The following is a 14,229-nucleotide window of genomic DNA, read 5'->3' as shown; positions in this document are numbered from 1 at the left end:
TTAAAAGGGGGGCCCAGGCACCTGCCGAGCTATATTGTCCTCTTGTAGACACCGATCCTCTTGTTCCTCCCTCTACAATTCTGCCGCTGCTGGGGGATCAGTTCTAGTATCTGCATCCCCACCCCCCTACTATCTGGGCCCCCCGTGTGCCCCTTTCCCCTGCAGCGCTGCTGGCTTCCTCTCCCACTGGTAGCTGCTGTGGGCACATGGGGGGGGGGGGGGGGTAGCAGGGGAAGGGGCCCCTTTCTTTTCTAAACGAACCAAGTGAGTGATCGGTACTGATCGCTCCTGTGTTCATTCATTGTTAAATCATAGGAAACTTTGTTTACTATGCTTCAGTTTGTAAATTAATAGGAAGCCTGTGAGCGCTTCCTATTCATTCATCTGGGCAGCTGAGGCTGCAGAGAAAGGGAGTGAAGAGCAGTGTAAGAGAGAAGCTGCCTGGTAGTAATGTTTTCTCCACGTCAAAGTACCGTATATACTCGAGTATAAGCCGAGATTTTCAGCCTCTTTTTTGAGGCTGAAAGTGCCCCCCTCGGCTTATACTCGAGTCATCGCTGTCTGCCCGCTCGATCAGCGTGTCGAGCAGACAGACAGCGGCCATTCTGATTCAAAAGCCGCGCCTCCGGCTCCCCCTTCGCCTGTGATAGGCGGAACACTGAATTTCCCAGCAGCCTGTGTTCCGCCTATCACGGACTTCGTATCATCCTCGTACTACGGACGAGGATGATACGATGTACGTGATAGGCGGAACACAGGCTGCTGGGAAATTCAGTGTTCCGCCTATCACAGGCGAAGGCGGCGGCGCAGCTTTTGAATTTTACAATGGCCGCCGAGGCGCCGACGAACGAAGAGGGCACGGGACGGAGGCAAGGCACAGGACGGCACGGCACGGGACGGGACCGGAGGCAAGGCATGGCATGGCGGCGAGGCACGGCGGCGAGGCACGGAGGCAAGGAGGCTCGGCACGGGACGGAGGCTCGGGACAAAGGCTCAGGACACAGGTAGGCTGGACACACACACACACACACACACACACACACACACACACACACACACACACACACACACACACACACACACACACACACACACACACACACACACACACACACACACACACACACACACACACACACACACACGGATGGATGGACGGACACACAGGGATGGACGGACACACACACAGGGATGGACAGGCATGTCTTACCCTCGGCTTATACACGAGTCAATAAGTTTGCCAGTTTTTTTGGGGGTAAATTGGGGGCCTCGGCTTATATTCGGGTCGGCCTATACTCGAGTATATACGGTATGCTGGCAGCGTTGTCCCAGGGCCAGGAGAGGTGGGGCAGCCGACCTGTTTACCCCCCCAATGGGTGGCACCCGAGGCGGACCACCCAATCCCCCGCCCATCACAAAAAATATCAGCATATAAAGCGCAACCGCTGTTTACCCTCTATTTTCAGGGGGGAAATGTGCGCCTTATACGCCAGTAAATGCCATATATAAAACAAATGTAAAATAATACAAAAGACTTTGTTCATGTTTGTGCTCTATAATTTCTGCCATGTATGTGAAGCATAGCATCGTGCCCATGGCGTGTGTACACCCCTAGCCGCTATCTCTGTTGTTCTGTGTTTGAACTTTTGGGTGCACACCATAATACAGGGATCCTCAAACTACGGCCCTCCAGCTGTTGTGAAACTACACATCCCACGAGCCATTGTAAAACCCTGACATTCAATTACATGACTAGGCATGATGGAAATTGTAGTTCCTTAAAAACTGGAGGGCCATAGTTTGAAGACCCATGCCCTAATACAATAGGCCGCTCATGGCTATGATGGCCTAAATCAGGGATATGCAATTAGCGGACCTCCAGCTGTTGCAGAACCTACAAGTCCCATGAGGTATAGCATGACACCCAGAGGCATGATGGGACTAATTGCATATCCCTGGTCTAAATTATTTCAGGCGTAAAGAGCTGACAACTCGCATCATTTTCCTCCTAGGACTGACAACTCCATAAAGAATCATTGGAATTCCACGATGAAGAGAAAAGTGGAGCAGGAAGGATATCTACAGAAGGAGTTGGATAAAGCGGGAAATTCCCAACCCTGTTCATTATTTAATCCACAGAACCCCTACTATGCTCCACCAGAGCCTCAGGTATATGTCTGCTATTATTCCTTATAGTCCATGTTCTTCTTGTCATGTTTCACACAAATGTAATCTAGACTAGTCTTTATGTATTTACTTTTTGTTCTTTGTCTCCTGGTGTTTGACCTCTTCAGATTTTCCTCCATATGGCACGCTGCTCCATTACTTTTCACTTACATCTATCACTGTCATTATAAAGAAATCTTCTTTGTTCCGCTCTAGGTTTCTTTTTCTTTTGTTGTCTCTTATCAGCTGTCCGCATCTTTTCTGATCTGCTTTCATTGTTCTGATGCCTTTTAAATAAATTATATATATATATATATATATATATATATATATATATATATATATATATATATATATATATATATATATATATATATATATATATATATATATATATATATATATATATATATATATATATATATATATATATATATATATATAAAAAATTTCCATGTGGCTTTCATATTTAATCTGACATATTGTAACGATAGCACTCACTACATATAGATGTTTGTAGATTCTTAATTTTCAACTATGCGATTATTAATGTATTTGTTCTTTTATATCATTGTCACAATTTAATGGTCTCAGATTTAAAAAAAAATGTTAACAGAATATTTGTTTTGGATATTGTAGGGAAGGGTTAGATCCTGTTCCAGGTTATTTTTGTTTTATTGCCTCGTATTTTTTGTTCTGGTGCAAGGGGGTCGGAGGAGTAAGGAAATGATGGGATATTTTTCCAGAATGCTAAGAGATCGGACAAAAACCCCGGGGTTACAGAAAAGCCTTACAAGTCAAAAAGTTCTACATGTTCACTGTGCTATCTTAACCTCCCTGGCGGTACGATTATTTCGGATTTTAGGTGCTAAAAGCGGTACCATTATTTTGCATGAAAATTTGGCGTTTTATATTGTAGTCCTGCAATTCTTAGGAATAACTCTCTTAAATCTGTCCAAACCAGAGTCTAGCAGACATCCCGGGTATGATAAAGTTTGAAAAATGAAATCATAAATTATAATATAATAAATAACTATAAATAATTGTACCAAATAATAATATAACAATAATAAAAATTATTCAATAATGTAATCAAATCAAAAACACTGAAATTTGCTCAGTTGCAGAATTGTCACTGTCAATACTTTTCAGTATTTGATGATGGATCTCCCCACAAATTGCTATCTCTCAATTCTGCGAGTGATTCTAATTTATTATCGCTGTTTTCTAGCTGGTCTAAAATCATTTTTGATGTACAGTGACAGTTTTGGTTGCTATGGGCAATCTCCAGTTTCCAGGCATAAAGAACAGTTTTTATTATATAAAAGTGCATGCAGGACACTGGGCAGACCACTAGGGACAACGGGGATGTGAAATATTTACATACAGCAATGTAATCTGTAAGATTACATTATACTGTATGTTTACTGTTTGTTTCACTTTTTGAATTTGGCGCCGATCTCCGTGCCCGTGCGTCGCAACGCTCGCAGGACACGGAGATCGGCGGTGTAATGCATCGGGCGAGACACGGCTCGCTCGTACAGCGGGGAGACAACGCTGGATCCGAGGGAGAAGGTAAGTAAACCTCCTCCTGGATCCAGCGACGCAGTCCCGAGTCTGACTCGGGGATACCGCTTTTGGTATGAAAAATCCACCCCGAGTCAGACTCGGGAATACCGTCAGGGGGGTTAAGGCTCCATTCACACTTGGGCAAATTTAATTGCGGGTGTATTCGCTGCGATTCTGCCTGTGATTCCAAAACGCGTGATGTGTTTAGGGTGCCATTATAAAGTTGCATCTCAATCACAGTGCGATTTTTGCCGCGGTTCAAATCGACTAGGTGGGAATGCAGATCACATTCCCTTATATAACCAAAAACCTGCTTTAAAGATTATTGCATCATTTTATGGTTTAAGTTAAATGATGCCTACGATTTTTATTACCGTTTAATAGGCAGTAGAGCTTCCGCCATATCCCTGTCTAGTGCAGTTTCGTTTTTACTTTCATGATTAGGGAAGTGATTTATAAATGAAAGTTCCTATTGCTGTCTGCTCTGTATTATATATTCTGCAAACCATAGCCTGCATTTTAAATCCCATGCACAAAATGTGGACCGCAGTGCGGAGCCCCACAGATTATCGCAGCGGAAAACTGATGGGAGGAAAGCTTGAGTTATGCTTCGGAAGCTCTCTTCCCAAGTTTTTTTTTTTTTTTTTTAAACTTTTTTATTTTTTTTTTTTTATTTTTTTTTTTTAATTAAGCTTTATTCTGATTCCTGAAGCAGGCAGAGATCAATTCACAATTGGTGATTTTAAAAAATCCTGCCAACAGTAATTTTACTGTCCAATAAGACTGCAGCCTGCTTCAAGGAAAGCCTTGGACTGGACAGGGTGATGGCAGGAACCCTGAAATAAGGGAAAGGCAGGTCCTGGTAACAAAGTGAAGGTAAATCAAAGCGGACACAAACAAGGAGTTTGTCTACTTAATACAATAGCAGACATCTTGTAATCTTTTGTAGAACTTGTATATTTAAAATTGTTTGTAATGGAAATTTCGTTTTTCTTTAAAGTGACTTTCTTACTTTGATGGTACCTCATTTTGCCCACCTTTTTTAAATGGTACAGACTTATAAATATCCCCTCTATATCTAGCTGATATGCTGTTTCCATAGTCCTTTCTGTGATTATCTAGGTCTGACACAGCTGAGCATTCTCCTTCCAAATGCCAAATCTTTTGTTCTCTTTGGCATGGTCTTCCCAGTTCTTATTCACGCTTCGACTGCTCTTTGTGTCTTTTTTTATTTTTTATTTTTTTTTTTTTGTGTGTCTCTTTTTTCACAGTATGTCAACATGCAGCCTTAAGCTTCTTATGACTTCTTATCTGTGTATCTAATTATGCCATTAAAAGCAGGGCTTTTATGGTATTTACAAGTAGCACTGAACTAATAGGAGTAGGCACTTTTGTGTGCTCGAGAAAATGGTGGTTTGTGACTGTTTGGGCAGATATCTTCCGCTTGGATATCAAGCCCTACTTAGCTGTAGAATTAATGTAGGAAATCCGTTGGGGATTAGTTTACCCAAAACCATATATTTCACATTTGGGTGGATTCTGGTTGGTGAATTACCTGCTGGGTATATTTTCAGGTGGCGAGTACTTCTTGGTCTTTGACTTCACTACTCGTCGTTTGTGTATGTCACTACAGCAAAGGGACTTCATTTATCGTCTGGAGGGCACAGTGAGGCCCCATGTAATAAACAGAAATCGCACTGACAGATCAAAAAAGCAGCAGCTGGCAAGAGCAATTAGAAAAATTTATATACGAACCTAAATCTACATTGTCTCGTTAAAAATTACAAGTGAATATCAAAATCCAAACAAGTGTATCTTGATGAGCAGAAATAAAGAATAAAATAAAAAATGATAGTCCCAAATAAGTCCAAATCGGTGAAAAAAATGGGAGAAGAAATCTTTTCTGTTCAGATGTTCTGAACACCAAAAGTGTACCACAACATTGAATACAGAGGAATCTCACTGGAGCATATGGACCTTTTTATATGAAGTGTCATAAGAGCTTATAAATCAATATGTCATCTGTAGGGGAACTTGTATCACCTCCAAGTCTCCACCTGTAGTCACAAGACCTCCGGTCCAATGACAGAAGATGTTCAACTGTGCTGTAGGGATCATATATTTATTGTCATTGTCCACTTCTGCAACTATATTGGCGGACGGTGCATGATCTCCTTCACTGACTGATGTAGACTTTCCCTTTTTGTTCCAAAACATTCCCCCAGGTATAGGCTGGCCAAGAAATTGACATCTATCTCGACAGCTGCTAGATGTCTGGTAGTTCTTCAGTGGAAGCGGCAAACACCAGCGACCAACATTGTGCCATACTCTAGGATAAAGGACGTGGAGATTATGGAGTCCCTTATAGTGTGTCTTGCTGACACAGTAGAGCGTCATGATATGGGAGCCCTATGAGAGGACCCCCTCATGAGGCTCTACTATCTCTTGCTGGTCAAAGTTCCAGCTCCCAATTAACCCCCCCCCCCCCCCCACCACAGGAGTGATGAGCTCAGGTACATTTTTTTTTTCTCTCTCTCTCTCGCCCCCCCCAGGCATCTTTTCTGGGTACTAAACTTCATCCCCTGGCATTGTTCTGTTACAGATGGCCCTTTTGGGATTGGGTTTGATGGATATTGTTCATAATACTAGAATAAAAATTGTCAATTATAAAAATAAAAAAAATAGATGTTCAACCATAATGTAAAAAGAAAATTGGGAAGACCCCCATAGTGTAGAACTGTATGTGAAATTTTATTAAAAAGTATATAACTAGCCACGCACAAAAGTTAAAAACATTATGTGTTTGATTAGCGTAAATGTCGCCCTGCACGTTTTGTTACACCTGATGTCATTAGGACGCAGAAGCCATATATTTCATTCAAGAAGGGAAAACCCTATATGTGGGTGGAACTAAATGCTATCCAAGCCTCGCTTTGGTTTCCAAGGGGGTCAGATCCTGTCTTTACATAAATGCAAAGCGTGATGTGATGGGCAGACATGGTAATTCAAGTCCATAGATCTTAAGCAGTAGTGATATAAGAAGCTGATGGATGAGACGACCAGCAATATCTTCCAAAACTGGGTACAGCAAAACCTTTCTAATGGTAATTTCCACCGTGTAGCTCTGGAAATTCGAGTGAAGACCACACCAAAGCAGCATGATATAAGAAGCTGATGGATGATGAATAAGCAATGTCCTTAAACTTAAATACAGTATTAGTCTGTTTTTTTTTTTTTTTTTAAATAAGAGGTTTATCCCTTAAAAGAAATATGCTGAAATAAATATGAAACCTCTGGTTCTGATGAAGCCTGTTGCCAGGCAGGCATTCTGATCCAGTGTTTCAGGTTAATGACTCGGAACGTACTAAAGCCGTATGTATATTGCAGTCAGGTAAATGGCTTTATCGGAAGGAGGTTACCAATTGGCAGAATACAAAGATCCATCAGTATAGATTTTCTTTTATATTTGTCTTGGCACCTGTTCAGAGAGCTTATGTTAGACATGCCCGCTGTGGTCCTGCCATTTTACAGTTATGGGCTTAGGAGAATTTAAAGCTCCGAGTACAACCTGGCCTGAGATCTAAAGAGTTTAGAGGAACTCGGGGATCAATTTTCAAGACTAAAAGAAGCACTTGATAACACTGTTTTTTTAGCACTGCTGTTACCTTTTTAGGCACTTTTTGAACCAGAAAATGTATTTAATAGGTTTATGTAACCAGAACAGATATACAAATAGAGCCGCTTTTAATGATCAATTACAAAAGGACACAGAAGGTGACAGATTACCATTCCAGCTGTCTTAATCTTATATGTTCACTGGCTGATTTGCTACAAAGACCTTTCTGTAATATGTTTGTATGAACATTCAAATTCAAGCTATGTGTTGGTTTTGTTGGGCTGATAAATAAGATGTACTAAAAGATACCAATGTGTTTTTTTTTTTTTTTGTTACATGAAGAAATTCACTTCAAGCTGCCACGTTTTGTTGATCCAGCACGTTTCCTGTTGGATGTTGTGTTTATATAGGGATGGAGAGCGATCGTTTAATTTAAAAGCCTATGTTTTAGAACAGCAGCCATAAAATGGCTTATTTTTGTGTGACGTTTAAAATACAATGTTGATGTTATAAAATGAAAGTGTAAGCTGTGATCATAGAAATCCTTTAGATAACCAGTTTGTTTGCCTTTTTAGGTTCCAGGATATCATTGTGTATCAGTTGATGACAGCTGCATAGAAAATATTCAGCATTCTTTTGCCTTTATTCAGGTAAAATTCAGTGTATTGAATGATAAAGCAGAGAATGTCTAATGCAGCACAGAAAATCTCCTATTAATAAATGGTTGACTTGAAAATCTCTTTTATTTATTTTAAATTTATTAGAATTTTTTTGCTAAAGTAAAAAAAAGTATTACCTGCTCTGTGCAATTGTGTTGGACAGAGTGGCCCCCAACCTCCTCCTTTTTCAGGAGCTCTTCCTCTCTCTGTGCCCTCAGAGCAAGTTGTGAGTTATAGGGGTACATGTATAGGCACACTCCCAAGCCAAGTGAATTGATCGCCCAAGCGGTCTATTTGTATCTGCCTAGATGGGGTTATTCTTATACTTGTTTGACTCTACAAATATATCATATAGTTGTGACACACTGTATATTATAGATTTCACCCTGTAATTATTCTCTTTAGAGTTTAGGTTAAAGTGCCATTTGGAATAAGCGTATAGTAAAAAAATGATTCTAGGTTACCTTCAGTGAAAACTATGTCTGAATATTTAATAGATCTAGAGATATGGACAGCTGAAGTCTTTTTTTTTTTTTTTTTTTGCAAATCTCAACTTTTCCTGTAAAAGCTAGGTTAGATACTACTGCTCCTACTACCCCATTGGTTCCTTTTTTTTTAAGGTGTTAGGTGGCCTCTGTGTTCGTTGGGAAACTCTGGTGGTGGGAGTGGGGTTGAACCAAGTTTGACTTTTATAGAGTAGAGGCGATTCAGTGGTGTCGCTATGGGGGTGCAGATTGCACCCAGATGACACCCCCAGAGGGGTGACGCAATCAGGGCTGGCGCCAGCATAAGCAAACCCGGCATGTCTGAAGGAGTTCCCAGGATGCTGCGTTTTGGCATAGCATTGGCGGCAGGTCCGCTGGGATGCACTGCTGAGTGGGGGAGAATAGCTTAGAGGCAGGGACCTGGGACTCCACTGAAGAGTGCTGGCTTGCTGTGGCTCAGGGACCAGGATAGAGAGAAGGGAGGGTAGACTCAGGCACTGGCTATTTGCAATAGAGACCCTGCTGCACCAAGATTTTCCTATGACTTAGAACCCAGCTCCTGACTGCACCCCTGCCAGCTTCCCGATCCCTGGGCACCCTGTGACACTGCTCCATGGGGCTCATCTGGGGTCACCAAGTAACGACCCACCTCATCTTTTGCTTTTTAAGACTGTACTTGCTAAAACGCCATCATCACCGCCACACTTGGGGGTTCTAAGTGGGTTCTGTCCTTTTTGGGGGGGTCACCTTCCCTTTTTAAAATGGTGCCCTCCTCCCCTCCCTTACCGTTCCAGTGGCCTCGATTTCTAGAAAGGCTGATTTTGGTGAAATCTCCTGAACCTGTCAGTGGCAACAATGTGCTTAGTCAGAATTATTGGGGGGGGGGGGGGGGGTGACATTGTGTTGTACCACACCAGGTGACGCCAAACCTAGTCACACCACTGTGAAGATTAGCAAATAACTTCAGCTGCCTATATCTCTGGATCTGCTGATCCTTTTGACATATTTTACAGTTTTTGTTTTCTTTTATATGGTCACTTTGAATTGCCCAGGTTTGTGACAGGGTTTTTTGCTGTGTTCATGTGATAGGTCCACATGATGGTTATATTATGTTTAGTTACAGGCCCAAGTTTATTATTTGTATAATTTATTGTATAAAACAAATTTTATATTGATAGTATAATTGTATAATTTTATTTTTAGTAATATCTTTTAATATTTTTTGTAGTAGTATAATTTATTATTACATGGAAGTGCTTTAACATATTGCATTCTGTCTAACCATCATAGCTGTATTTTTAGTTGCAAATTTTACCTGTAGGAGAGTTATGACATTAACCTGTAAGAGACTATAATACAATTGACCTGTTTTGACTTTTGTTCTAGTATAGAGACCTGATCTGCTTTTTTGCACCCACCATACAATTTGCATTAAAACGTATCGCCTAGCTGTGCTGAAGATCCAATCGCTTTCATTATGGGGTGCTTCCCTATGCGAAGACTGTGATATCTCTTCTATCTGTCTTCTTGACCTGTTCTCCTGTCTCTTCTCTGGTTCTCTTCCATGCTTCTCTCAGCAGCCCTTTGTTGACGCCGACGATCCAGATAAAGAAAAACGGATAAAGGAACTTGAATTGCTGCTTATGTCAGCTGAGCATGAAGTCAGAAGAAAGAGACTGTCATCTGTAAGATTGCCGTGTGCGCTCCTTTTTTTTTTTTCTTTTTTTCTTTTCCCTCTTGCATGCTGCTGCTTCTTCCCTCACTTCAAGGCTTGAAGATGTTCTATGCTGCGTTGTCTGCTTGGTGGCGGTGTTTGGTATTGGTGGCTGAGTGAGCTAAGCCGGTGACAGAGGGCAGTATGGGAAAGTGACAGCTGTGAGTGCGTATACCAAGCCAAGGGGTCAAAGTCAGAACAATAAGACTTTGACTTATTGTACATTGTAGGTGGACAAAAAATTTTTTTACTTTATACAACGTACTAATGGGGACAATGGTGCATTATCATTTTACTTTTTATAAAGTGTATGTTCAGACAAAGTGTGTGTGTGGGATTTTTTTCCCCTTTTTCTTTACTGCTACTCTAAAAACTTTAAAACTACTTTCAAAACTTTTTTTTATTTTTTTATTTTTTTTTTTAAATTAGAGCTGGCTTAGGAGCTCATTCACTAGAATTCACTTGCTGGTGTGTGGTAGGATGACAGTGGTTTCAATCTTCCAATCTCAGAGCATTGCACTGCTTGCGTTTTTTTCATAATAATAAAAACAAAAAACTTTATTGAAATTTCTCAACCTGGCACAAAGTCCTTTTGGCTGAAGAGACACAGTGCGATAGTTTGCCTCACGCTGCACTACACTGTTTAAGAGTATGGTGTGTGTGTGTGTGTGTGTGTGTGTGTGTGTGTGTGTGTGTTTTTTTTAATTTTTCTCAGAGCAAGCTGTCCTGCAGATGTAGCTGTTAAAAGCATGAGACCAACCATTTGCCACTGACAGGGGTGCTTACAATAATCAGATTTTATTTAAGCAAAACCTTTATCCCAAAACAAATAACCTATTTTGCTGTAACTGATTAAAAGTGTTAGCTGGAGTTCAGCTTCAATTTGTCTAAATCTGTATTGAACTGTATTGTACTCGTACGGTCTCTCCTTTCATGATTCAAAAGTGCTGCGGAAACCGCTGGCGCTATATATGTCCTGTATAATAATAAGAATATCTGCTAGCACATCTAACGCTGGCCATACACATATAGATTTTTCGTTTTTAAGAACGTTCATTTGACTTTCTAATGCTTAGTGGGGTCAAATTGATGTTCATTTTCAACCAAAGTGACGAGAAAATTCAAAGGAGCAGAATATAAAACTTTTCTTGATCAAACACATTTCTTACAGTGGATGTGGTTTTCGCTCCGAAACGTCATTTTTAAAATTGAGGGTTAACCCCTTCATGTCTGTGCTATAACCGAATGACCGCTAAAGTGTGGGTGTCAAGGGGTTAACATTCAATTTTAAAAATGAATGTCATTTCTAAATGAAAACCACACAGACTTACAGATCAGGGTAAAGGGCCAATCACAGCGGCCCTTTACTCACGTGATCTACTGTCTCCAATGACCGCTGATCATGGTTTAAACAGAGGCCGGGTATTGGCTTTTCTCTCCTTACGCTGATTACCAGCTTGAGTTAAAGGGACATGGGCACTGATTATCCGTGCAGTTCCATCAGTGTCACCTATCAATGCAGCCTCATCAGTGCCCACTATTGCCGCCTCATCAGCGAAGGAAATAAATTACCAGTTTACAACATTTTATAACCAACTATGATTTTTTATTTTTTTCCATTTGATTAGAAAAAAAATAAAAACCCATTTGGTATTATCCCATTTAATACACCAAAAGGAAGCTCTATTTGTGTGGGAAAGAAAATTTAATTATGGAAGAGCAGTGTTGTCACTTTAGGTCTACAAACCACATATTTCTCTCCTTTCTTCCATAACATAGGGGGAAGGTGTTCTATAGTCCACACTTGGACTATACTTGGAACAATGTTAACTGATAACAGTACAGCACAGGCAACGTGCAGAGGAAGCAATGAGATCTATGGATTTCTTGCAGGTTTACCAGCTTTTTGTTTTTAACAAAACCCTTTGGGTGGTGTGTGATATATTTTTATTTATTTATGTGTGTATGTATGTATATGTATATGTATATATATATATATATATATATATGTGTGTGTGTGTGTGTGTGTGTGTGTGTGTGTGTGTGTGTGTGTTTTTATATATATATATATATATATTAGTGTGTGTGTGTATATAATATTATAAACTTTAACCCACAAATTTTACGTTTTTCAAAATGGTTACGTTCAAGGCATATCTCTGGGGATTACTGTCACAGTTTCCAGTGTGCCACTTGGGCGATTTGGGGCATACAATTCCTGCAGCAAGAATCCACAGATTCTGAGATTACAGGTATCTGTGAGCAGCTGTGTCTCGGAAACCTGTACAAAGCAATGACTGGCTGACATATCACCTCCCAGCCACCTGCCAAGCGACCTCTAAAAAGCAGTTAACCATAAATTGCTTTTCAGAGGTGTGGCAAATGTGGGTCTGAACAAACCCTTTAATTCTGCTTAACTGAAAGTAAGTGATGGATAGGCAGTAATTATCAGTGGCACTCGTGGGCAAAGCTTTCAATAGAGATGCATGCATTTTGAGGCTTGCCTACATATACAATCTCCAATTTCCTTTTTATTTTTTAGAATACTGATACAAAAAAATGATTTTAAAGAGGGAGTCCACTCAAAAATTTTTTTTTATCAAAAACCAGGAAGAGGCATAGACTCCCGTGGGAGTCTATGCCTGGAAGTGGGTGCAAATACCTGTCTTAGACAGGTATCTGCACCCCCCTGAAAGATGCCAACTGTGGCACCGGAGGGGGGGAGGGTCCCGATGAGCGGAAGTTCCACTTTAGGATGGAACTCCGCTTTAATGCCTTTAGTTCGTGGCAGTATATATTCCAGTTTGCCTTATTGATTAGTGTCTTTCTTGCTTATTGCACTGCCTGATATAAGCGGAATGATTGAATTGCTTTCTTGAAGTTCCTAATTTGGCGCCTAATTACTTTTTTCAAAAGATGCAGCCTGCGGTATAAAACATATGTATGTTTGTATTAAATCTCAAAGAACCGTTTATTCCAGGTGCACCGTTTTGCTTCAGGTCCTAAAAGATTTTTAGCTTGGTCAGCAGTATACATGTTTTGTATGTTTTCTTTCCATAAGGCAGTGTAAGGTCAACCAAAATTCCAATTTCTTTAAAGTATATGTGTTAAGCCAAACATGCCTGAGCGACTCTATACAGGTATTTCGCTTTGCATACTTCAAAAAAAACGTTATGTACAAATCACGGTACTTAAAGGGTCAGTCCACCCAAAACTATTCGATCTGTAAATGCTAGAGAGTTAAATTATCTTCATACTTGCTGTGGCCATTATGAGGGGTTCCTGTTCCCTCAAAAAGGTGTGTGTGTGTGTGTGGGGTGTTTGTGTTTTTTTTTTTTTTTTTATGTATGTATAGGAATAAGAATGCAACAGGAGGTGCTAAAACACTCAAAGGTGCACAAGGACATCCAAAAGTCCTGAGTAGACAAGAGTTGAGAATTATGGCTAGGAGATGGCACAGGTAGTACCCAGGACATATGTCATAAACAGCTGACCCTGTCCACCAAGCTAAATCTAAAACAACAACAAAAAATCCCTGTAGATGATCCAATCCTTTAAATTTAAAGGTGAACTTCTAGACCAGGGGTGCTCAGACTTTTGAAGAGCCACTTTAGTGATTTAACCACTTGAGCTCCGGAAGGTTTAACACCCCCGCACCCCTTCACGACCAGGCCATTTTTTTTTATACTGCACTGCGTTATTTTAACTGACAATTGTGTGGCTGTGCGGTGACACTGTACCTAATTAAAATGTATGTCTTCTTTATTTTTTTTTCCTTCCCTATAACCCCCCCCATAAATAAAGCTTTCTTTTGGTGGTATTTGATCACCTCTGCGGTTTTTATTTTTTGCGCTATAAACAAAAAAAGACCGACAATTTTGGGAAAAAGAAAACCTCTTTCTGCTATAAAACAAGTCCAATAAAAAAGTTGAAAAAATTGAATTTCTTCATTTTATTTAGGCCAATATGTATTCTGCTACAAATCCCCTAATAAGCCTATATTGATTGGTTTGCACAAAA

At 40.4% G+C, this 14,229-nt stretch overlaps 1 protein-coding gene across 6 annotated transcripts in view; it reads left to right on the top strand.

The window, feature by feature from the left end:
- MYBL1 (MYB proto-oncogene like 1) overlaps positions 1-14,229 on the top strand; it is a 58,235-nt gene that overhangs the window by 25,796 nt on the left and 18,210 nt on the right. For 2 of the 6 annotated variants that reach the window (XM_077492815.1, XM_077492817.1), the window contains exons 6-8: positions 2,013-2,169; positions 7,927-8,001; positions 10,076-10,180. In XM_077492815.1, the coding sequence (XP_077348941.1) occupies positions 2,013-2,169; positions 7,927-8,001; positions 10,076-10,180 (337 nt within the window). Of the gene's footprint in view, positions 1-2,012; positions 2,170-7,926; positions 8,002-10,072; positions 10,181-14,229 lie in introns of all 6 variants that reach the window. The other 4 variants (XM_077492816.1, XM_077492814.1, XM_077492818.1 and 1 more) reach the window with 2 other exon arrangements.

This window comes from Lithobates pipiens, unplaced genomic scaffold (genome assembly GCF_037356315.1).
Source record: "Lithobates pipiens isolate NorthernLeopardFrog02 unplaced genomic scaffold, aLitPip1_a1.2 Scaffold_19, whole genome shotgun sequence".
NCBI classification, from domain to species: Eukaryota; Metazoa; Chordata; class Amphibia; order Anura; family Ranidae; genus Lithobates; species Lithobates pipiens.
Note: the sequence above shows the minus strand (reverse complement) of the source record. Positions and strands in the feature narration are given on the sequence as shown.